The following is a 24,729-nucleotide window of genomic DNA, read 5'->3' as shown; positions in this document are numbered from 1 at the left end:
CTCCTTAATGCCCATCACCTGATTACCTCATCCCCCTTCCCACCTCCCCTCCAGAAACCCCAATTTGTTTCCTATAGTTAAGAGTCTCTTATGGTTTGCCTCCGTTTTTATCTTATTTTATTATCCTTCCCTCCCCCTTAAGTTTTGTTTCTTAAATTCCACATAAGTATTCACAAAATCATTTGGTATTTGTCTTTCTCTGATTTATTTCACTTAGCATAATACCCTCTAGCTCCATCCACGTCACTGCAAATGGCAAGATTTCATTCTTTTTAACAGTTGAGTAATAGTCCCGTGTGTGTGTGTGTGTGTGTGTGTGTATCACATCTTCTTTATCCATTCATGTATCAATGGACATTTGGACTCTTTCATACTTTGGCTATTGTGGATATTGCTGCTAAAAACATTGGGGTGCCCCTTCAAATCACTATGTTTGTATCCTCTAGACAAATACCTAGCAGTGCAATTGCTGGGTCATAGGATGGTTCTATTTTTAACTTTTTGAGGAACCTCCATACTGTTTTCCAGAGTGGCTGCACCAGCTTGCATTCCCACCAACAGTGTAAGAGGGTTCTCCCCTTTCTCCGCATCCTCGCCAACATCTGTTGTCTCCTGACTGAATTTTAGCCATTCTGACAGGTGTGAGGTGGTATCTCATTGTGGTTTTAATTTGTATTTCCCTGATGCTGAGTGATGGTGAGCATTTTTTCATGTGTCCATTTTAAAAACCAAACAATAAACTACCAACCGAATTTTAGTGAATGAAGGTTGGAGGGACTGACTGGAGAATGTTAACGTCTTTGGCTATCAAGGAAGTATAATCTTCACAGGAATTAGGACATTTACTTTGATGTATGGGTTTCTTACCTACAGATTCTAAAATTTATGAACAAATTTTTATATAAAGCAGAACACCTCTACTCACTTAAATGGACATACGCCACTTTAGAGAAGCTGTCAAACCATCATTTTATGAAATCAGAGATATATCCACATAAGGAGCAATACACACTAAAACCACACTAAGCAACAAACCTTTTAAAACTGTCACTTTTTGATAAAATTTTAAACCAATCAAAAGATCATATATAATGAGTGCCTGAGTCAAAATCCTGGGAGGGTACATCAACTGGAGAAACCCAGTCTCCACCGCAGGGTACAGAAAAGGAGAGAGAGATTAGTCCTAATCCTGGCAGGCCTTTCAGTGTCTCCAAATCCCAGAGGCTTCATCCATAGGAAAGGATGGAAAATACAAGGCTTTTCAGGTCTCAAAATCTTGATTCCCCCCTTCCTCTTGAATACTTCTATATATTTATTCTTTCCAAAGGGCTTAACTCCCAGAGGAACTTCCCTGATGACGGGTGCATGCTGTTTTGGTGGTGGTTGGTACTATAAAGGTCATGCTTAAGATATAAAGAGCAGAAGTACCAAAGGGGAAAATATAGAAAATTGGTTTACAACCTATTTTAACAGTATCCTTTCAGAATGCCCTATGAATTTTATTTGCTTATAAAAGTATCTTTACACCAAGCCCTTCTAAAAAAGTCCATCAAGAACTGTATAAAAACTACCATGGGCATAACTGCATAGTTTCTCATGCAAAAGAAAACTTTTTATACACTATCACTGAAAAAGTGAGGGGTGGACTGTCCTTATTTAATAGTCCAAATTAACCTAAATTTATATTTTCAAATAATCAGAATATAAGATTCAAAGCAAAATATGTTGATTAGAACTTCCACAGTAATTCAGAAGGTGTGTGATGATACTAAACATTCCTCAAATCACATTTATTATAACTATCAGTTATCACAAAGTTCCAACAATGTACAGGTTAGAGGGAACAATCTGTCTGAACTAGTCTACAAATTACTGTTTGAGTTAAGACATGCTCTTGTTAAGGTCCTCAATTTTCACAGGATGTCCACCAAACCATCAGGTTTCACTGTCTTAACTGGCCAAGTACGACAGTAGCTCCTCAGGTCAAGGAATACTAACTTGAACCTGCTGTTGCACATTATTTATACCAAGCTTAGGAATGAGGGTTTGAAATGCCCCGGTGCTCTAAATGTAAAGTGACCATATAATTTGTTGTCTAAACTGGGACACTTGTAACGACGACAGAAGTCACTATTAATTATTATACAGAGATAAGAGGTATAAACCAGAACTGTCAAAGGCAAACAAGAGTATGTGTGGCCTAGGGCACTTGGGTAGAGTTGGTTAAGGGTCCAACTCTGGATTTTGGCTCAGGTCATGGTCTCACAGGGTTGTGAGATGGAGCCCGGCCAGCGTTGGCTCCGCACTTGATGGGGAGCCTCCTTAAGAAAGTTCTCTCTCTCTCCCTTTCCCTCTGCCCCTCCCCATCTTCCCTCCCTCTCTCTTAAAAAAAAAAAAAAAAGAGAGAGAGAACCTATGGCCTAGCTATTTAGAACTTAAATCAAACTGTAGGGCAGAAGAGTTTTTTAACAAGCTCTCAAGTAATTCTTATGCCAATTAACAACAGGCTCTATGGTAATTTTCAAATTTAAAATAAGTAAAAGTAAGTTATCCCAAAACAAAGTGAAGTGTTAATGGATATAGAAGTTAGCATTAACTTCCACTGAAAATATATTTAAAGAAACAACCCTATAAACCACAGTTGTAATTAGCAAGAAGATATTGAAGGTTTTTCTTTTACAAGTCTACTACACTATAAATGAAGCATAATAAACAGTGCACACTTAAAATATACTATTTAATCAGTTTGACATAAACATTTATCCATGAAACAAACACTGTGATAAACACTCCATCACCCTCAAGTCTCCTTGGGTCCCTTAACATTCTATCCCTCCACCCCCATCCTCAGGCAACCAATGAACTACATATTGGTCTGCATTTCCTAGAATTTTTATGAAAGTAGAATCATATAGAGCATGTACTCTTTGGCTTCTTTCTCACAGCGTAAGTTTGAGATTCAGCCATGTTGTTGATGTATCAATAATATACTCCTTATACTGCTAGATAAAGAATTTGTTTATCCATTCATATGATGAGGGACATATGGGTTCTCTCCAGGGTCCAGCTATTAAAAAAATAAAGTTGCGGGCGCCTGGGTGGCTCAGTTGGTTAAGCGATTGCCTTCGGCTCAGGTCATGATCCTGGAGTCCCTGGATCGAGTCCCGCATCGGGCTCCCTGCTCAGCAGGGAGTCTGCTTCTCCCTCTGACCCTCCCCCCTCTCATGTGCTCTCTCTCATTCTCTCTCTCTCAAATAAATAAATAAAATCTTAAAAAATAAAGTTGCTATGACCATTCATGTACTGGTCTTTTTATGAACATGTTTTTGACTCTCCAGGTAAATACCTAGCAGTAGAATGGCTGGGTCTTCAAGTAGATGAATCCTTAACTTTTAAGAAATTGCCAAATTGTTTTCCATTGTACCATTTCATATTCCCACCAGCAAGATACGAGATTCTAACTGCACCCCATTCTCACCAACAGATGGAACTGTCTTTTAAATTTTAATCAATCCATAATGGGTATGTAGTGTTAGCTCACTGTCATTTTAATTTGCATTTGTGATGATCAATGATGTATAATACCCTTACATGCACTTATTGGCCGTCTGAATTCTTTTGTGATATATCTGTTCCCACCTTTACCAACTGCTTTCTGAGTTTCATTCTTAAGAGTTTTTTTATATTTTCTGGATACGAATCCTTTGTCTGATGTAGGAATTGCAAATATTCTACCCCCTGCAGCTTGCCTTTCCACTCTCTTAACAGTGTCATTTCTTTCTCTTTTTTTTTTAAGTAATAAAAATGTATTGAGAATTCCTGGGATGGTGGTTATCACCTCCCAACCTGGAAGAGGAACCAACACTGTAATAATCACTCAGAAGTCACAAACCCTGTCATTTCAGAAAGAAAAGATTTCAACTTTCATTAAGTCCAAATGACCACTTTTTTCCTGTAGTGTGTAATGCTTTTTGTGATGCCATCTAAGAAGATTTCATCTGCTAACGTTTGCATAGACTTTATCCTGTTTTCTTCTAGAAGTTTTGTAGGTTTGGGTTTTACATATATCTACTTTGGGTCAACTTTTGTGAAGTAAGAGTTGAGATGCATTTTTTTCCATATGGATATGCGGTTGGTTCACGACCAACTGCTGGAAAGATTTTACTTTCTCCATTAACTCAACTAAGTACCTTTACTAAAAACCAATTGTGTGTGATCTATTACTGGACTCTCTATTTTGATTCCTTAATCTATATTTATTTTTCACTAATATCAAACTACTTTGATTACTATAACTTTACCTTGAAATTGAGTAGGCTAAGTCCTCCAATTTTACCTGGAGATACTACTGAAATTTAATTGGGAATGTGCCGAATACACAGATAAATACGGGGGGAATTCCTCATTTTAACAGTATTGAATCTTTCAATCCATAAAGCTGGTTTACATCACTTTATACTAAGATCTTTGTTAATTTCTCTCAATTTTGGTAATTTTCGATATAGAGGGAGAGACATCTTTTATAAATTTATCCTAACTTTTGGGTACTACTGTCAATGGCACATACAAAAATTATTTAAATAAATATTTAAAAATCTTAAAAATATCCGTCTTCTGTGGGTGCCATGAATTACATACATGACTAGGCTTCTCTTCTCTTCTCTCGTAAGCTGTTTTCTCTAAAGTCAAATTTCCACCTTCCTAAAGCCACAAATTTAATGTCAAGTTTTCTATGGTAGGGATTCTTATCCTCACTTCTAGTCGTATGATGTATCTCTGACACTGCTTCCTTCCTTCCTTCTTTCTTATTGTCCTCCTACTATATTTCATGTATCCTCATAAGGTAATTTTTGGGAATGGGGAAGACTATTTTTAGGAGAAAAAAAATTTTTTTACTTGTCTCTTTTTTTTTTTGTAAGAGAGTACAGAATGTGAGTGCATCATCTCCCAAGTAATATACTATGGGAAAGGGGCGCCTGGGTGGCTCAGTGGTTAAGCGACTGCCTTCGGCTCAGGTCATGATCCTGGAGTCCCTGGATCGAGTCCCGCATCGGGCTCCCTGCTCAGCAGGGAGTCTGCTCCCTCTGACCCTCACCCCTCTCATGCTCTCTCTCTCATTCTCTCTCTCTCAAATAAATAAATAAATCTTTAAAATATATATATATATATATATACTATGGGGAAATCTCCACACTTTTTCTCTTTTTTAGGTTATTTTAAGCCCTTCACTATAACTTTTACAGGTCTTTTCCAGCATACAATTTTCCAGGATTCTAGTTTCCAATTACTTCTACTGAAATAAATGTATCACCTAAAGAGCCTTAATAACAAAAAAGTCTTATGTGTACAATCCTTTACAATTTAAGAAGTGCTTCCATAAGGATCATTTCATTTGTTTTTCCAACAACTCTGTGACACCTGATAAAAGAACACACTGTCACCTTTGAAGTGCCAAAAGATTTTAACCTGAAGCTTCTAGATCCAATTACCAGTGTATAGGAAATATGTTAGAGGACCATGTTAAATGATACCATTTTTAGATTAAATGACCCAACAAAATGGGAGTTTTGCGGGAGGCAAAATCCAGAATGTGAGAATCTCTATAGGGCAAATAACTTAGCTTCTCCAAAACATTAACTGTGAGAGACAGAAGATACATCTCTCCCCAGTACTGTGTGGACTTTATGGGGATTCTATTTTGAAGAAAGCAAACATAAAAACTTAAGTTTATGAAACAATCAGGGAAATGTAAACATGGTAACAGGTATTTGATGATTCTGAGGAATTACTCTTTACTTTTTTTAGGTGTGATAATGGATTGTGGTTGTTTTCAAAAGGAGTTGTTATTGTCAGGGTTGAAGAGGGATGTATTTAAGAATAAAATGATGTCTCTATGCTTCACTATAACCCAGGGAGGCATGTGGGCAGACAGATGACACAAGGACAGATAGATCTGGCTAGTGTAGGTAATTCCTGAAACTGAGTGATGAGTTCATGGGGGGCCACTGTAATAATTTTAAAGGTTTTGAAATGTTTCTTTAAAAAAAAAAAAAAAAAAGGTAGTTGATTTAGTTGTACTGAGAAAGGTTAAAATGGACAGTTAAGGAGATAATAATGGCAAATAAGTTATATTACATTTTAAAAACATTGTCTATTGTTTTCTATAGCTTATTTTTCACCTAGGTTTCTATGCCATGTTAACTAAAAACCACCTCCCGGGGGCGCCTGGGTGGCTCAGTCGTTAGGCGTCTGCCTTCGGCTCAGGTCATGATTCCAGGTCCTGGGATCGAGCCCCGCATCGGGCTCCCTGCTCGGCGGGAAGCCTGCTTCTCCCTCTCTCACTCCCCCTGCTATGTTCCCTCTCACTGTGTCTCTCTCTGTCAAATAAAATCTTTAAAATAAATAAATAAATAAATAAAAACCACCTCCCAAATTACATACATTCACAAACTATTTTACAACTAATGTTAAAAGTAATTTTAGGATGTGCTGGTTTCTCCTCTCATTTTGCAAAATCACCTTAGACAAAAATGATATTTCCCTTTAGATCAAAATATAAATCAGAAAGACACTATTCATAGGTTACCCAAATAAAGTTAACATATGAATAAAGTCACATCAATACTAAGTGGCACCATATATCATTGAATCACTAAAAATAAATGCACTTAAGAAAATGTAAACTGCTTTAATCTAATCAGACAGTACTTAAATCCAATTTTTACACTTAATTTTTTTCTACAGACCAATATTAAATTCTGAAATCTAAGAAGACCTAATTAAGTAACTTCATACAAGCAGTCACCAACTTACAAACACAGAAATAATAAATGCCTCCCTTATACAAATTTCTAGTATTTTTACCTCAAAATACTTCACAACATAACCCCCAACCCTCCTGAATTTTTCCCCCAAACCTCCTACCCATTGCCAAGGTTCCACCTCACCGCCCCCTCTCACGGCCAGGGGGACATAAGTTTCTGGAATCCAGAGTAAAAACTCAGGAACGCATTTTCCTACAGAAAAAAATATAAATTGTGATCTAGAATGCTGAGTATTATAGTTCAGCTACACTATGTTTATAAAGGCTTTTGTGAACTAAAGCCTAAGACCTAATAACAATTCAAAACAGTATTTCTATGAGAAAATGCATTCCAGGTTCAAAGTAATTTAATACAATGCCTTTGTAGGTTGGTGACTGTCTGTATAGTGCCACCAAGTGATAAATGTTTGACTAGACTCACAAAATATTAAATTCAAAGGGGCTACATCACATGACTATCACTGAGTGTGCTATGTCAATCACTTTCTAAGAAAAATTAACTGTGTTAATTCATTTTAAAAACTGCCAGAATACTTACATTTAGCATTTCAAAATCATTACTTTCTAAACCCTGTGTGAGAAGAACTGGAAAGCTATTTGTCTGTGGAAGGTCATCCTTTTCTTTCTTTGTATCTATATCCAGTGCTCCCAGGCGCTCTTCAATGCTAATCTGCAGAACAGAAATGATCATTAATGTTAAACCAGACAAGGCTTAAAGTAGTTTGGTCAAGGGGTGACTGGGTGGTTCCCAGATTGATGATTCCCAATCAAAGTTTCCAGATCCCAGTGAAAAAAAAACTGCCCAACAAATCATGATTTAAAAATGTAATTCATAAACACATCTATGTAAGTTTCAAAAAAGGCAAGCACCTGGCATCTATTACTAAAACAGAAGAAAAGACCTATTATGGAAGAAGCTTTGTCATCAGCCTCAGATCTGCAAAAAGGAAACAAGTATTATAAAAAAAAATTAAAAATAAAGACAGCTATTTTGTCAAAACAATTTATAAAATGCCTTCCTATTTTTGTCTTTATTAGTTCCAAATGGTGATTTATTTTCTAGAAGATGCTCTACTACAACTAAGTTTCCTTCACAAATATCTAAAATTTAAGCATAAATAAACATGATTCAATTTGCTACACAAAAACTCAATTCTAGGGGCGCCAGGGTGGCGCAGTCCGTTAAGCATCAGACGTTTGGTTGCAGCTCAGGTTGTGATCTCAGGGTATTGAGACTGAGCCCGGCATCAGACACTGCACTCAGCACAGTCTGCTTAAGACTCTCCCTCTCTCTGCACCGCGCCCTCCCGCCTCCCCATGCGCTCATGCAAGCGCGCACTCTCTCTCTAATAAATATTTAAAAAAAAACAAACCCTCAATTGTAGAGAACTGATCTCTTATTAAAACAAGACAACCATGTTCTGCCAGCCTCTTAGTAACTAAATCAAAACACAAATGTTCTACAACTACCAAAGCAGATAGGCTTTGGCAAAGCCTCCTATTTGGGTTATCTTAACTTATCAAAAACAAAAACGGCAGGAGGAAATTAAAGAAATGGATCTAGGCCAAGATAAATAAAGAAAGTTGGCACATTATTTTTAAATACAGATACCATGTTTTTGAGAAATAATTTTTATGAATAGCTTTTTAGCCCCAACCCCCCCACCCAATACATTTAAAATCAGATAAAGAAACATGACATCTTTTCTCTAAAGATAAAAGTTAGAGCTCTAGATCATTTACGGTGACACACATGAAGAAGGGCTGCAGAGAGTAGTACAGTAACCACAGGAAGGTCTACGGAGTTGAGAAAAAAATCAAATTTCTAAGTACTTTAAGAGGTTATAATGACCACTTCTAAAAACCAACTATCACTAAACTAGCCAGGATTGCTCAGACAGCCAAGAGAAGAGGCATCACTGATAGTCAGCAACAAGCGAAACCCAGTGGAAATCATCACAGCAAGTCCTGGCTTAATGTATTCAATTACGTGATCCAGCTGACCACTAACAATGGCCAAAACAGCACGCTCTATGGTTAGTGCAAGTCTGTCTTCTCCATTAACAGTGGCCAAGTAAATGTCTCACAGACTACAGTCTGGAATTTCGGATCCTATGCTGCTGGGGACAAGGGAGAGGTTAACAGCAGCAATTTCAGTAAGTTCCTGAAGTTCCAAGTTTGGCTCTATCCCAATGTATTCTTTAGAGTCTCACAAGTAATCTTAAATTTCAAACTCAAAAATTGTGAGTGTATTACCTCATTTTCCCCCAATTTCCTCTTGCTCTCTACTTCCTCAGTTTGTGGAGGAGCAGGCTTGATAGCTGCATGATGACCAGGTACCCCTGGCACCAGAACTTTTGCTTCAGAATTCATCACCGGTGTTCTCACCTATTGAACAGGAATAGCGGGAACGTGACAAAGGAAATGATGCCTTAGTTCTGGCAAAACTGAGCCCCAGTGAGGAAACTAACAGCATCTAAAAGGTTTTTCTACTAGAAAATCTAATATAACTAACTTAATATGACATGAATTAAAGATAAATTTTAAGTGAATGTTGGCAAGTAAGTTTTTAAATTATAATCTGAAAGTTCATAGTTTTAAAGCTTTCAATACCACATAAGAGTAAAAACCAGGAACATTTACAGATTATCGATTACTTAAAAATGTTAGAGTGAAGTTGGTACACTTTATGACCACCTCCAGGGATCCAGCTTTGCCAGAAACGCTCAGACAGCCAAGAGAAAGGTGTCATCTCTGGAACTCAGCCAGAAGCGAAACCATATATGGATGTCATCATAGCATGTCTTGGCTTTCCTTTACTCATTAAACTGCCAAACATATGAGATCTACATGTAGATGCCATGTTAAATTCAAAATAAAGCATCAAGATGATCATCTTATACAATGTTCAATTCCAGACCCATAATTTTAAGCTTTATTCCACCCTTAAATATAGGATTCCTCAAAGTTATGCTCCTTTAAATACTGACATCAGTAAAATAATTTATTGATAAATGTGATATTTAATGATCATACATGGGGGGAGGGGCTAACTCCCAAGTCTTCAACTTCTAGTTGTCTGTTCACTCATGCATTCAACAAACGAAGAGCACAGAAACAAAAGTGCTTTTATAATCTCGTTACCTGAAACCTAATCCCACAAATTTGTTAGACCAGATCATAAAGAGGATATTAAAGAGTCTAAACATAATAATATATTACAATTAGATTTACCCAAATCTCTTTTTTCTCAACTTCTAATATGAAATGCACTCACCTTTGTTATAGCCGTTTCTACTTTGGGCGCCCAGCAGTTTGAAATATCTCTTACCAAACACACATGAGGTTCTTTGGAATTTAAAGCCTGGGAATATAATTTTAAAGGGGAGGGAGTGTGACGGGGGCGGGGGGAGAAAGAGTGTCAAACAAAGCAATTGGGAATAAGAATAACATGAAAAGCAAATTCCTACTTGTGCATTTTTATAAAAATACAAAAAAGTACAGAAAGCTTCCCCACAAAACTGAGCCACTCAGACTTATCACCATTCAGACTGATGGCAGCAGAGAAAAGTGGGTCAACTCTGAAGATATTAAGCATAATGTGTACTTTCTTCAGTTATGAACTGCTCAAATTTTTCACATGTATAACTTTAAGAGATCAACAGGCTTTTTAAATGTAACACATTTTAAAGAAAACATTCTAGTTTGTCACCCTTGTAAATAGAACAGTCTAGGCTAAAAAAGAATGGTCCTACCCTAAAACTTCCTACTGCTCTACTTTCCACAAGCAAGTCAAAGACAGCACTGCTGATGAACAATAATGCTCTTGGGTGGACCTCTACACCCTGATGTGGTACTAAATAGGGGGAACAATCAGATGTAGCAAAGTACATGTTACCCATAACCATAAGGCTTTAAGGTTATATGTAATTCTCTATAACATATAATGAATCAATATCCGGAAGGACATAAAACAAGCAGGAAACAATGGCTTTATGGGCAGAGGAGGGTTGGGGGTGGGGGGTCGTCCACTTATGGCAAGAAGACTTAGGTTTACAGCTTAACGCCTTTCTCCTTTTTTTATTAAACCATATCCATGTGTTCAATTTTTAGAAAAAGCAAAGAGTTTAATAAACTCAACAAGAGCTTAAACTTAAGTTTTAATTAAATGTGAGTTTAAATTAAAATAAACTCAACAGGAGTTTGCCTGGGCATGTAATATTCCACTCATCATCTCCCAGAGGGCCTTACTGAATAAAAGCAGTATTAATACAAGCTGAAGAAATCACCTATTGGACATGCTTATAACTCTCCAAAAGTCTCCAAAGAAACTTCTGCCATCAAAAAAGTTAAGTGACTGAACCACCCATTACATTTCTACTGAGAAAATTCAATGGATAATGTTACTAAGGGCTCTTTTATTAAGATTCAGCTTTTGAGTAATTGGGTAAAATTCACTCATACATGTGCTGACCAGAACATTAGCCACTAGGGATGTGGGGCTACTGAGCACTTGAAATGTGGCTATTCCAAACTGAGATGTGCTTGTAAGTGAAAATATAATCAAATATCAAAGACATAATACCAAATAAAGGAGGGGAATAAAATATCTCAAATAATTTTTCATACCAAGGATTAAAATATTTTGAATATGCTGGGTTAAGTAAAATTAAATACATAGCTCTCACAAACTAAAATAAACCACCGAGTGAAAGGTCCTTCGGTTAAGGGAAAATACATGACTTCTTTTTAAGTATTCCAATAAGCAGACCAATGAGTCATTTCGAAATCATTTTTTTCCATGGCCTTGTTGATGATGTATTGTTCTACTCCAGAGTAGCATCTACGTACCACTCGCTCAATGATGGGCTGAAACCAATTGCCATATACAAGCAACAATGACATTTTGTCTGAGCAAAAACCAGCTGCTAGAATAGGGATGGGTTTTGGTGTTGATTTCTTGCCTTTCCCAGGTGTCGCTATCTGAATTGTGCAGTTTGAAGTCAAAGGCTTTTTGCAGTATCTAGAAGTGAAAAAAAATTAATTAGAAAATTCCAAGTAACATCTCATAGGAATGCTTGAAACTTGGCCTCGAGTCAGGAAATGTAACCCTCCTGTGGCCTCCACACTACGTCCACAGTGACCAGGGCTGCCGTCAAGACCTCATCTAGCAAGACCTCACCATCAAAATCTGCCTGGAGACCATGTGCCCTTCTATCCCACTGTCAAGCCCCACAAGAGGCCCACGCTCCAAGTGCTCTCTTGCTGCCTTGAGCTTCAACCCCAGATGACTCTCTACATCTGTTCCAATCAGCGCTATCCCCAATTGTTTCCAACCCCCAAAAGCCTCACTATGATCTCTGCAACACAGTTCCAGGAGCAGAATTATTAGCAAAATGTAATCAACAGAATCCCATCCTCAATTTCTCCTCTAAGGGTTTTCTTCACCTTCTTGCTCTACACTGGCTCATCAGGGCAGATCTCCCAAGTTGTAGCTGTTTTCTCTCCACACTCTTTGTGTCAGAAGCCTTGGACATCATTTAAGTGTGCTCTTTGTTCTTCACGAACATTTCAAGACAAGTGTCTCTCCCTCTTTCATCTCTGTAACCTCGGGAAATGTTGTCACCAATACCAGCTACCTCCCTCTCCTGCTGCCATCCAATGATTTCTGGGTCACTCCTCCTTATTTCTTCAAGATTCTAGTGGCTCCACTGTCATTCTGGCCAACACTGTCTCAAGTGGTCTCCGTATCCACCACACAGGCTGATGATCTTTCTGACACACTGTCCTCCCAGGTCCGAACCCTTCCCACCTCCAATAACCCTGGCCTTTACCGTGTCTCAGCCACTCACACCACAGACATCTTATCACTAAAAAGTGCACCCCACTATCCCTATCTTTCCAACTCACTCCCCTTAGTTATCTGGACTCCACAACCATCCCTATCCAGGACTTCTGGCCTCTGCTTTGGCCTCTGACCCCTCTGTAATCTATTGTCAACACATCAGACAGAACGACTTAAAGCTTAATGCCTTAACACTTAGGTCAAACCTCATCAGTCTTCTGCATAAAAGCAAAGGCTTACTACTGACCAAGGAGAGGGGACCAAGTCCTCACTCCAGCCCACTACTTCTGGGCCCTCAAGTTACATATTCCACATACACATATGACTATGTAAATAAGCCTCAAGTGTTACACACAAAATGTTAACAGTAACCTCTAGGGAGTAGAACTCAATGGAGGGAGAATTAGGCTTTATAATCAACTGTCTATGCTTCCTAAATGTTTTAAAATAATGTTTTATGCTTTCATAACTATTTTATATTTAAATAAGTTGCTACACTACGATTGTAAAAGGAAGGATACCAACTGACAAAAAGTTGAACCCATTTTAAAGTTTACATGACTGAGTCTTAGACCATGTTTATAAGTATGGCAGAGATTGGCAAATTTTTCTATAAAGAGCAGACAGTATTTTAGTTTTGGGGGACCACATACTGATTTGACCCACAGATCATAATTTAGTCACCCTTGGTCTAGGACTACTACACATCACAACAGCAATACTCCCCTCTATTCACCAAAACACTAGCATTGCCATGCTGCACTGATCCATTAGAAATTAAGGTTTTACCAAGCTCACAAGCAAAGTTTTCCAACTGAACCCCTTTCTTTTAAATGTATTATCAGAACTGCCAACATTTACTAAGCATATATTGTAAAACTACTTTACTAAGCACAAATATGAAAAAATGGTCCATGACTCCAAAAACTTGAGTTCTTACTGGGAATGTATGTAGTTATGTGGATAAAGAATAATGCTTTCAAAATAATCTAACTGGAAAGGAATATAATGCAAAGAATATTGAGGTGGGAATAAAAAAGAGTAACAAATCAGGGAAAGAAAATAAATGAGAAATTTCTTACCCATTTAATATGTGTTCAAAAAGATGAACTTGACCATCTCTGCAAACAACAGCTAACTTGACAGGCTAAGAGAAAAATTTAACTGATTACTCTAATGAGTCAATACCAAACCAACTATTCTCCCCCCTCCCGCCCTTGAAATAACCAGAGAAAAAGTGAGAACACCAAGGTTGCAAAACTCCTGCATTTAAAAATCCTTACTGTCATCAAAATGACAACTGGAGTGGTTGAAGCTTAGAAATAAAAGTGTAGGGGAAGAAGAGAACAGTAAGGAAAATGCAGCCTGCAAGTTAGAGGAGCAAAGTCACTACTACCAAGTGCAGAGACTGACAAAAGGGACCTGGCAGGCCCCGCACGGCAGAGCAGTTGGTTGGGATCGCTGCAAATGCCTCTGCACGCTGACCCCTCCCCTCGAAAGCGCATCACAGTGACTGAACGCTCATCCCGGAGAGCCTAAGATTTTTGTTATATTTTGTTCTCCCTCCCTCGTGTCCCCTTCCTTCCCAAATCATTACATCATCAAAACACTCATTTTAAAAATACAATTTGTGAAATCCAAAAACAAATTCTCAAAAATCAAGCCATTTACCTCTTCCTTATTTTCTGACAAAGTCAAATCAATATAGACAGGTTCATCTGTGACTGTAAAAGACATCACTGCATTCTTTTCTTTGTTTTCTGACCGGACCTGCCTAGATAACAAAACCAATGATTAGATAAAAAGAAATTTAAAAAAAGATGAGCACCTATGCGGAGTCACAGCATTAGATTCGCCATAGCTTTTGCATCCTGAAAGCTAAATAAGGGGACTACAGATTAATCTCAGTATCTGTGGAACTTCTATGGTCTTTAACAGCTATGCTCATAGCAGTGAAATTTAAGAGTTGCCAACAATGTTAAACAAGGCTATATGGGGCGCCTGGGTGGCTCAGTTGGTTAAGCGACTGCCTTCGGCTCAGGTCATGATCCTGGAGTCCCGGGATCGAGTCCCATATCGGGTTCCTTGCTCAGCAGGGGGTCTGCTTCTCCCTCTGACCCTCCCCCCCTCATGTGCTCTCTCTCTCTCATTCTCTCAAATAAATAAAATCTTAAAAAAAAAAAACAAGGCTATATGTTCTGACTTATTTCAGCTCTCATACTATATACTAATAAGTATTAGTATTATTTAGAATACTAAAAAGATTCTTTGTAGTGCCACTTTTTTTGCTTTTATGCTTTTTGTTGATTTTACTGTTTAAAATGTCCCCTAAGTATAATGCTGAAGTGCTGTCTAGTGTACCTAAGAGGAAAAAGCTGATATTCCTTATGGAAAACAAATATTTGTGCTAAGTAAACTCTGTTCTGACATGAATTAATCAACTATATTATACAGCTGATTAATTATTGTCAGAGTGTGTATATAGTTACACACAACTAGTTATATATACGTGTGTGTGTATATAAAACAAAGTATTTTTAAACAGAAACACATAAAACAAGGTTATGTATTGATTAGATGACAAAGACGTGACCAACGAGGCTTACAGAAACCTAACCCTGTATTTCCCAGAGGAATAATAATAGTTCAGTATCACCAACTCAGTGCTCATGAGGACTTTATACAACTATACAACTGCAAATATCGAGAACTGACTGTGTGTGTATACCCATGTATATATGTAAAACCAGTTCATTGGAAATAGTCTTTTCAACAAATGGTACTGGGACCAGTGGATATTCCCAATACCAAAATATACATCTCCATCCATTCTTTGGGAATGCAAACTTTTGTGTGGTCATCCTGGAAAAAAGCATGCAGGTTCCTCAAAAAGTGATCCAGCAATCGCACTACTAGCTATTTACCCAAAGAACACAAAAATACTAATTCAAAGGGATACATGCACCCTGATGTTTCTACAATAATATCTCCAGTAGCCAAATTACAGAAACAGCCCAAGTGTCCACCGATTGATGAATGGATAAAGATGTGACACACACATACATACACACACACACACACACACACACACAATGGAGTATTACTCAGCCATAAAAAAGAATGAAATCTTGCCATTTGCAATGACATGGTGGAGCCTGCTTAAGATTCTCTCTCTGCCCCGTGCCCCCCCTCCCGCCCCCACCACACCCTGCTCTCTCTGAGGAAAAAAAGAAAAAGAGTACACTTGTGATGAGTACCAGGTGCTATATGGAAGTGCTGAGTCATTATATTGTACACCAGAAACTAGTATTACACTTTATATTAACTAACTGGAATTTAAATAAAACCTTAAAAAAAAAAAAATACCATGCATCTTTGCACCATATACAGAAATTAACTCAAACAGACCACAGAATCAAATGCAAGACTTAAAACTACAACTTTCAGCCCCGCATCGGGCTCCCTGCTCAGCAGAGAGCCTGCTTCTCCCTCTCCCTCTGCCTGCCGCTCTGCCTACTTGTGCTATCTCTCTGTCAAATAAATTAAAAAAAAAAAAACTAAAACTTTCAGGAGAAAATCTTTGTGACCTTGGATTAAGCAAAGATCTCTAAACATGATCTGGACTTCATCAAAATTAAAAACATCTCTTCAAAAAGACAAGGCACATAGTAGGAGAAAATATTTGCAAAGCATATACCTGATTAATGGGTTTATATTCAGAATATACACAGAATTCTCAAAACTCAGTAAGAAAACAAACCGAATAAAAAATAGGCCAAAATATTTGAATAGACACTCATCAAGAAACATATCCAGATAGCAAACAGGCACATAAAAGATTTTCAACATCAGTGGCGATTAGGGAAATGCAAATTAAAACCACAGTGGGGTAGCACTACATACCTATTAAAATGGCTAAAATTAAATGATATATCAAGCACTGGTGAAAATATGAATTCACACTCTTTATACACAGCTAGTTAGAATGTAAAATGGTACAACCACTTTGAAAAAACTTGACAATTTCTTTTTTTTCCTCTTTTTTTCATAGGCTCTAAGCCCAAAGTGGGACTTGAAGTCACAACCCTGAAATCAAGAGTCACATGTTCTGACTGAGCCAGCCAGGCGCCCAAATTCGGCAATTTCTTAAAAAGTTAAATATACACCTATCATTATGATCCCCCCACTACACTCCTAAGTATTTATTTACCCAAGAGAAATGAATCATATGTCCGTAGAAAGATTATACCCAAATGTCCATAATAGCTTTATTTGTAATGTCCCAAACATGTCAACAAGTCTGGTGACTGGAGTGGGGATGCAGATTATAAAGGGATATGAAGAAACTCTTAGGAGCAATGCACATGGTCACTGTCAATTGTGGTAACTGATTTCATGGATGTATACATATGTTAAAACTTTATCAAATTGTATACTTTGAATATGTGCAATTTATTCATAATATATAGAAATAGGAGAATGGTGGTCCCCAGGTCCTGGAGAGCAGGAGAAATGGAGAAAGGATGTTGGTGAAACGGTACAAACTTTCAACTATAAGATGAATAAGGTCTGGAGATTTAATGTACAACATGGTGGTTATAGTTAACAATACTGTATTATATACTTCAAAGTTACTAAGAAAATAGATCTTAAAACATTCTTGCCACAAAAAAGAAATGGTAATTAGTGAGGTGATGGAGATAGTAACTAACCCTGGTAATCACTTTGCAATATACACGTGTATCAAATCATCACACTGTACACCTGAAACTTACACAATGTTATATGTCAATTATATCTCAATAAAGCTGGGAAAAAATTAGGATAATACTGTTAAAAAAGAGGAAGAAAACATGCAACTATACACCAATTATACCTCAATAAAGGCATTTTAAAAATTTAAGGCAAAATAACTAAAAAATGACTGAGTAGCAGTAACAAAAATGATTTGCAAACTCAATTCAAAATCAGTTTTTTATCAACTAGTGAGACTTTATGCATTCACCAGGAAACAATCTTTCAATATTTTTGTGTCTAGAAGAAAATTAAGAGTTTATCTGATCAATTCTAAGTATTTCCATTTATAAATTCTTCATAAAACACTAATTCTAACTCGAAACCTTTTATACATGTTCAAAATCACTGCCCACAGACTACTTTATACAGAAGAAACTGTTATCTTATTTCCTCAGTAGGAGATAGTACTGTCCTTACAGTAATATCAAAGTCTTTTTTTGTTTAATTTTTTCATTCAGCAGCAAGAAACCTTAAATGTTATTTCCTAAAAGACGTATGTCTTTCAAAGGTAATTATTAGGCAACCTTAGGCTTGTTCTACCTACCAAAACACAAAGTTTTCCATAAATGGCCCTCTGGGGCAGCCTTTTAATACGGTTTTGTAATTTTTCAAGTTTACTCCTCTGTAACTAGGAAGCCCTCAGGCATACACACACTATTTGAGGGATGTTAAGACAACAGAAATCAACTTTTATTTTATAGAAAAAATTTTGTAGTTGGAGACCCCTAGGTCTAGGGAGCCAAAGAGTTGAAGCATTTTTAAGACCGAAACACCTGTGGGTGCCTGGGTGGCTCAGTCCATTAAGTGCCTGCCTTCGGCTCAGGTCATGATCTCAAGGTCCAGGGATCGAGCCCCACAATGCTGCTCACCGGGGAGTTTGCTTCTCCCTCTCCCTGTGCACCCCCCCCAACTTGTGCACATACACACATGCACTCTAATTAATGAAAAAATTTAAAAGAAAAACAGAAAAGACTGAAACATCTGAGTAATATCAGGAGGCTCTGGTGGTATATTTTAACTTTCTAGCTTTACTAATACATAGAACGAAAAGGAATTAGCCCAATAGGCACACCTCAAAAACCAAACACAGGACAGAAAACCAACACGATGTGATTAGCAGAGGCATAATTAGGAACTATGGCTCAGCTGCTAGTCTGAAGGTGAACAGAGGTCCACATTAAGCCTCATGAACCTGTCTCCACCCAACTATGTCAAGATTACGTATTTGATGAGGCCTACTTCTATGAGTATTATTTGGTGTAAATTCATAGTAACTTTATATGGTCAAGAACAAGCTCAACTAATTGATTACTAAGATGAGAAACTACTTGTTTTTTATTTTATCATTATTATTTTTAAAGATTTTATTTATTTATTTGACAGAGAGAGAGACAGCAAGAGAGGGAACACAAGCAGGGGGAGTGGGAAAGGGAGAAGCCGGCTTCCTGCTGAGCAAGGAGCCAGATGTGGGACTCGATCCCAGGACCCCGGGATCATGACCTGAGCCGAAGGCAGACACTTAACCATCTGAGCCACCCAGGTGCCCCACTACTTATTTTTTAAATCTCCATTATTCTGTCCATTAAGCACGTTTAAAAAAAAAAAAAAAAAGCTTCACCATCAGATCTCATAAAATCTAAGAAAACTCTTGTTTTCTAAAAATTAAAAACTTTCCAACAGCCATTTAATACCAAATTAATTTTTACTTTTAAAAGTAGTGCCGGGGGCGCCTGGGTGGCTCAGTCGTTAAGTGTCTGCCTTCGGCTCAGGTCATGATCCCAGGGTCCTGGGATAGAGCCCCGTGTCTCGGGGCTCCCTGCTCCGAGGGGAGCGTGCTTCTCCCTCTCCCACTCCCCCTGCTTGTGTTCCCTCTCTGTCTCTTTATCAAATAAATAAAATCTTTAAAAATGATTAATAAATAAATAAATAAATAAATGTAGTGCTAGGTTTCACTCATATGTGGAATATAAGGAATAGTGCAGAGGACATAGGGGAAGGGAAGGAAAACTGGGAAGAAATCAGAGAGGGAGAGAAAACATAAGAGACTCTTGACTCGGGGAAACAAACGTTGTGGCGGGGGGGCCAACTGGGTGATGTGATGAGCCCTGGGTGTTATTATGCAACTAATGAATCACTGAACATTACATCAAAACTAATGACGTACTATAGTTGGCTAACTGAATTTAAATAAATAAATAAATAGATAGATAGATAGATAAATAAATAAATAAAGTGAGCAAGCTAGCAAGCCAGGGGCGCCTGGCTGACTCAGTCAACAGAGCACGTGACTCTTGATTTTGGGGTTGTTAAGTTCAAGCCCCACACTGGTTGTCAACTACTTAAAATCCTGGGGGGGAGAAAAAGGGAGTTCCAAGGAAAATTAGTAACAGCAACTATTGCAAAAAACAGAAGAAAAACAAAACAAAACAAAAAAACAGGGGGGTGGGGGTGCCTAATTGGGAATTTTCATACAAAGCCAAGGAATTAAATGTCTTCAGTAAAAGATCAGTAAATAGACATTACTGCACTAACCCAGAAGTCCTATCTATTTCAATAAAATCAGAGATTATCCCAATTTTTTTAAGAAGGTTATTTATAATTTGCCCAATCACAAAAATATTCAGACTGCTCTACCCCTAAACAAGCAAAAAGGAGTTTCTGTTATATAATGCTCTTAAATTTTTCTCATAAAGATCTGTTTTTTAGGCAGGCTCAATTCTTCATTACAAGTCAAGGTAAATCTAATACTAAATACAATAGTTAAGTCTCACATTCATCATCTATATTAACTATACAAGTTGTGACACATTCTTTCAAGGCAATGCTACCTCCGGATCCAAAAGACTACATACCAGACATTGAGTAACCGGTCATGTACTGCTCCAGACAAGAAATAAAGACCAGTGATTCCATCAAAGGGTTGGCTCTCATTAGGAGGTCTGATAGTAGTGAAGATGAGTGACGAAACTGGCGTTGCATGGCCTGTGAAGTGCTAGAGAAAGTTAAACCTCATTTAGGAGAGGGAACAGAGCAGTAACAAAAATTAAAGAGTCCATCTGGACCATAAGCAATACATATGAGCCACATCTGAAATCAGAACTCCAGACTAAAGGTAACAGCTAAATTTAATTCTAAGCAACTGAGGCTATTTGTGCTATATATATTCCTCTCACTAAAACTCCCATCTGAAAATACTGAAAAATCAGGACGTCCTTCTAACTCCCAGGGCCCTACCCACAATCTTTCTTTCTTCCATTTTTTGCATTAAAGATCCACTTAATTCTATCGGTGTTTAAAGGGGTGTCTGGGTGCTCAGACACAGCCAAGGAATTGTAGGTCCTCATTTTACTCTCAGTGAGTCGAAACCACAATTTTAGGGCATCATCACAGCACCAAAAGTACACCCCTGAGCACACTCAAAACGTAATACTACGTCTCCATAGTCAAATACTGTAAATGTACTAAATGCTGGATATAAGCTAGAAATCAAAACTACTATCATTCCACAGCAGAAAAGATTTTTAATTCAAATTCTACTTATTTGTTCTATTCGTTTTTCAAATGCATGTGAAATGAACACATCTAACCTATTTAGTATCAACAAACCAGGTTTGGAGGCTAACTTTTGTCTACTGATTCCACTATTTGATATGCCTGAAAATAACAAATCTGTATTCTTACAACAGTATGCTACAGCTGAGACTTTCTGCCCTTCTCCATCCTTACTCTAGATGACTGTTAGGCTTACAACTAATTTGATTCACTCACTCTGTAGATTTCTTTGGTCTCCAAAACCCACAGTTTGATTGTTCGACCAGCTGAAAGCAACATCTTTCCATCTGGGCTGATACACAGGGAGCTGACACTGCTATTGTCGCCTTTCCATTTGCTGTATTGTGAAGAGAAACAAAAATGCCTCAGTGAATAGGGAGAAAACTTTACTCAGAGCAAAAAGATAGCAAAAAGCAAATCAGGCATTAAAAATATCACTTAAGGGGCACCTGGGTGGCTCAGTCGTTAAGCGTCTGCCTTCGGCTTAGGTCATGATCCCAGGGTTCTGGGACTGAGCCCCACATTGGGCTCTCTGCTCAGCGGGAAGCCTGCTTCTCCCTCTCCCCCTCCCCCTGCTTGTGTTCCCCTCTCGCTGTGTCTCTCTCTGCCAAATAAATAAATAAAATCTTAAAAAATAATAATAAAAAAATAAATAAAAATATCACTTAAGGTTCTATGCCACATTACATTCCTTAAAAGCCTGTCAGGTGACTAATCTTGGATATTAAGGTAAAGCCTGCCTGCCCAATAAAACAGATTCTCAAGAGGTTCCAGAAAATGGAAGAGTAAGAGTTTTAAGAATGTAAAATGGGTAGTGGTGTATCTTGTGATCTATGAAGTAGATTTTGTTAATGCCCAGGAAATTACCAGACTGGATACCAGGACCACCACAAGTCCATTCTATCCCTTTCGAAAGGCCTTCCAAAGCAGTTACAAACCAGAAATCATAACAGCAAAATAACCTGATTTAAATAAATAAAACTTCTGTACCACAAAATAAGTCACAAACTTAAAGGCAAAAGGCTAAGGGTACCTGGGTGGCTCAGTTAAGCATCTGCCTTCGGCTCAGGTCATGATCTCAGGGTCCTAGGATCAAGCCCCGCACCAGGTTCCCTGCTCAACGGGGAATATGCTTCTCTCTCTCCCTCTCCCCCTCCTCCTCCACCCCTTCAAGCTCTCTTATCTCAAATAAATAAATAAAATCTTTAAAAATAAATAAAAACAAAAAATAAATTCAAAAGACTAGAAAATACCAAAAATATGTAAGAAAAGGATTAATATTCAGAATACATAAACACTCTATATTCAAGAATTAGCTCAAGTTCAAAAAAAAAAAAGAACTCAAAATAAAAATACACAAAAGATATAAACAGCCAATTCATACAAGAAATTCAAACTGTCAATAAACATGAAAACGATTACTTGATTCAAGTAATCAAGGAGATGCAGCAATAATGTAGGAGACCTTTTCCTTTACCCTTTTCAGCTCCTAATACTTTTGACAATTTTTCAAATTGCCCAAGAGCTTTGACATTTTATATTCCTTATTCCACACCTATTCACTTAACATATATAAAAAAGACAGGATCACCACCTGACAAGCTCCCTGCGTCCACCTCGCCACTCAGCACTAACACGCCAGCAGAGAACTAACACCACTGCCACAGCTCCCTCCCACCCCCCAGTAAAAGCTGTGCACCTCACACTGTAACCTCCTACACCGGCATCAGCTGGAGACTGATTAGACTTTGATTCCCAAACCCCACCTGGACCTATTAAAACAGCTCTGTCTGCACAAGTAATTCACATGCACATCAGAGCTTGAAAAGCACTAGACTGAAAGATTCCTCTCTAGGAAATGTGACTGGTGCCAAAGTAATAACCCACACAGTATCGATACTGACATTTGAAGGCTTCCCCATCACTCTACAAATGAAACCCAGCAACTGAGCCACCCACCCACACCGGCCTTCCAATCAGCTTTTTAATGTTTCATTTTCAAATAGTGACAGGCACCCAAGGATCCTCAGTCATTCGAAGAATGCCTTTAACATAAAAGAGGCTAAAATCAAACAAAAATCAAAACACATCCTCAAGAGGGAGATGATGTAAGGAATAAAAGAAAAATACTTTAAATCCTTTAATTATCTTCAGAGAGTTAGAAAATATTATATCCATGAAAGAAACACGGTGCAACAAAAAGAAAATTAAGAGAAGAAAAACAAAGCTCCCAGAAGTTAAAAAAAATGGTTAGAGAAATTTAAAAATTCACTAGACGATGTGGAAGATGAAACTGAGACAATCTCCCCAGTAACAAAAGAAAAGGACAAAAGGGAAAATAAGAGAATAAATTTAAGGGATACAACATCTAAGTAATAATAGGTTGTCCTTAGAGAAAGGTCAAAGACAACAGAGGGATGAAATTGTCAAATACACACTAAAAGAAAAATGAAGAACACAGAACTCCCGGGCTAAACAGTCCCCTGTGCACCAATGTAATTCACTGACTAAATAAAAAATGCACTGGATATTTTAGAACATAAGGTTAATTAGTACTGAAAGCTAAGAACCAATGAAACAGAAACAAATAAATAAACCAATAAACCAATGCTTCAAAATCCTGAGGGAGAATTATTTCCAACCTAAAATTATCTTCAAACTATCAATCAACTGTGAGGATACAATAAAGGTGCTAGTAGACAAGCAAAATCTCACTAAATTTACCATCCTCATACTTTTCTTAGGAAGCTACCGACTGGTGTGTTTCACAAAAAAGAAGAGAGTAACCCAACAAAGAGAAAAATGGGACCCAAGACATAGAGGCTCCATCTGACAAGAGAATTTTCAAAATGATAATGAAAGAAAATCCCAGGATCATTGCTGTTCAGCAGATCCTGGAAGAAAGCGGAGAAATCCTCCAAGAAATAGATGAAACTGGAGGGAAGCCTTCAAGAAATAAATACAACTGATTAACTGATGTGCCCCAAAATAACATGCTACCGTGAGGGTGAAAATGAGCTAATGATAGGTATATACAAAACTAAGCAAATGAACAAAAAGGCAATTACACACCCCAAGAAAATCAGTTTTATGCCAAGAAATAATAAAAAACCTGGTAGAGCACAAGGCTCATCTGTAATAATATTTAATGCAAACAATGAATAGTCCTTCATCAAAAACTGTGATGCACCAATATTGGGAGAATGGAGAGGGGAGAGGCTAGAGGCCGAGAGCTAAATCCTCATCTTCCATAGTAGGAAGTCAACATATAGCACCTAAAATGGAGAGGAATGTAGATACTAGACTTTTCAAGGAATTTTTAATCAAATCAGGCATGCAAGATTTTAATACATAAACTTTAAACAATGATACAAGAGTAAAATAATTGCACAAGAGATACCATAAGATACCATGCAATTACTGGTCAAATGAGTTGGATAGTGTTGGCAAGGCCTGGTGGAAGAGAAGAGATTTCAGTTGGGCCTTCTAGGAAAGGTTAGATTTGGACAGAAGAGGGTGGGGGAAGGGAGATGGGCAGATGACAAGACCAAAGGCTAGGAGAAAGGGCAGTGAAAGATTTAGAGGATTTAACATACTAGGGAATAATGGCTGATAGAGGATATGGGCCAAAGTATCTTAACAGCAGCATAAGGATGCCAAGAATGAAGCTGGAAACAATATCCTATGGGACTATAGTGTGGATGAGCTCAGG

The 24,729-nt window shown here is 37.7% G+C and overlaps 1 protein-coding gene and 3 non-coding genes across 5 annotated transcripts in view; all 4 read right to left on the bottom strand.

Moving 5' to 3' along the window:
• WDR43 (WD repeat domain 43) overlaps positions 1-24,729 on the bottom strand; it is a 48,545-nt gene that overhangs the window by 9,843 nt on the left and 13,973 nt on the right. For both annotated transcript variants that reach the window (XM_035000829.1, XM_035000830.1), the window contains 8 exons: positions 21,234-21,354; positions 20,318-20,457; positions 14,340-14,442; positions 13,751-13,815; positions 11,675-11,846; positions 10,101-10,187; positions 9,080-9,211; positions 7,362-7,493 (listed from right to left, as the gene is read on the bottom strand). In XM_035000829.1, the coding sequence (XP_034856720.1) occupies positions 7,362-7,493; positions 9,080-9,211; positions 10,101-10,187; positions 11,675-11,846; positions 13,751-13,815; positions 14,340-14,442; positions 20,318-20,457; positions 21,234-21,354 (952 nt within the window). The remainder of the gene's footprint in view (positions 1-7,361; positions 7,494-9,079; positions 9,212-10,100; positions 10,188-11,674; positions 11,847-13,750; positions 13,816-14,339; positions 14,443-20,317; positions 20,458-21,233; positions 21,355-24,729) is intronic.
• LOC118008337 lies at positions 8,713-8,788 on the bottom strand. Its single transcript, XR_004678654.1, has one exon. It is a non-coding gene; the product is annotated as a small nucleolar RNA SNORD53/SNORD92 (small nucleolar RNA).
• Positions 9,546-9,625, bottom strand: LOC118008336. Its single transcript, XR_004678653.1, has one exon. It is a non-coding gene; the product is annotated as a small nucleolar RNA SNORD53/SNORD92 (small nucleolar RNA).
• Positions 20,774-20,858, bottom strand: LOC118008338. The gene has a single exon (XR_004678655.1). It is a non-coding gene; the product is annotated as a small nucleolar RNA SNORD53/SNORD92 (small nucleolar RNA).

This window comes from Mirounga leonina, unplaced genomic scaffold (assembly GCF_011800145.1).
Source record: "Mirounga leonina isolate KUSES-001 unplaced genomic scaffold, KU_Mleo_1.0 Mir_125, whole genome shotgun sequence".
NCBI classification, from domain to species: domain Eukaryota; kingdom Metazoa; phylum Chordata; class Mammalia; order Carnivora; family Phocidae; genus Mirounga; species Mirounga leonina.
Note: the sequence above shows the minus strand (reverse complement) of the source record. Positions and strands in the feature narration are given on the sequence as shown.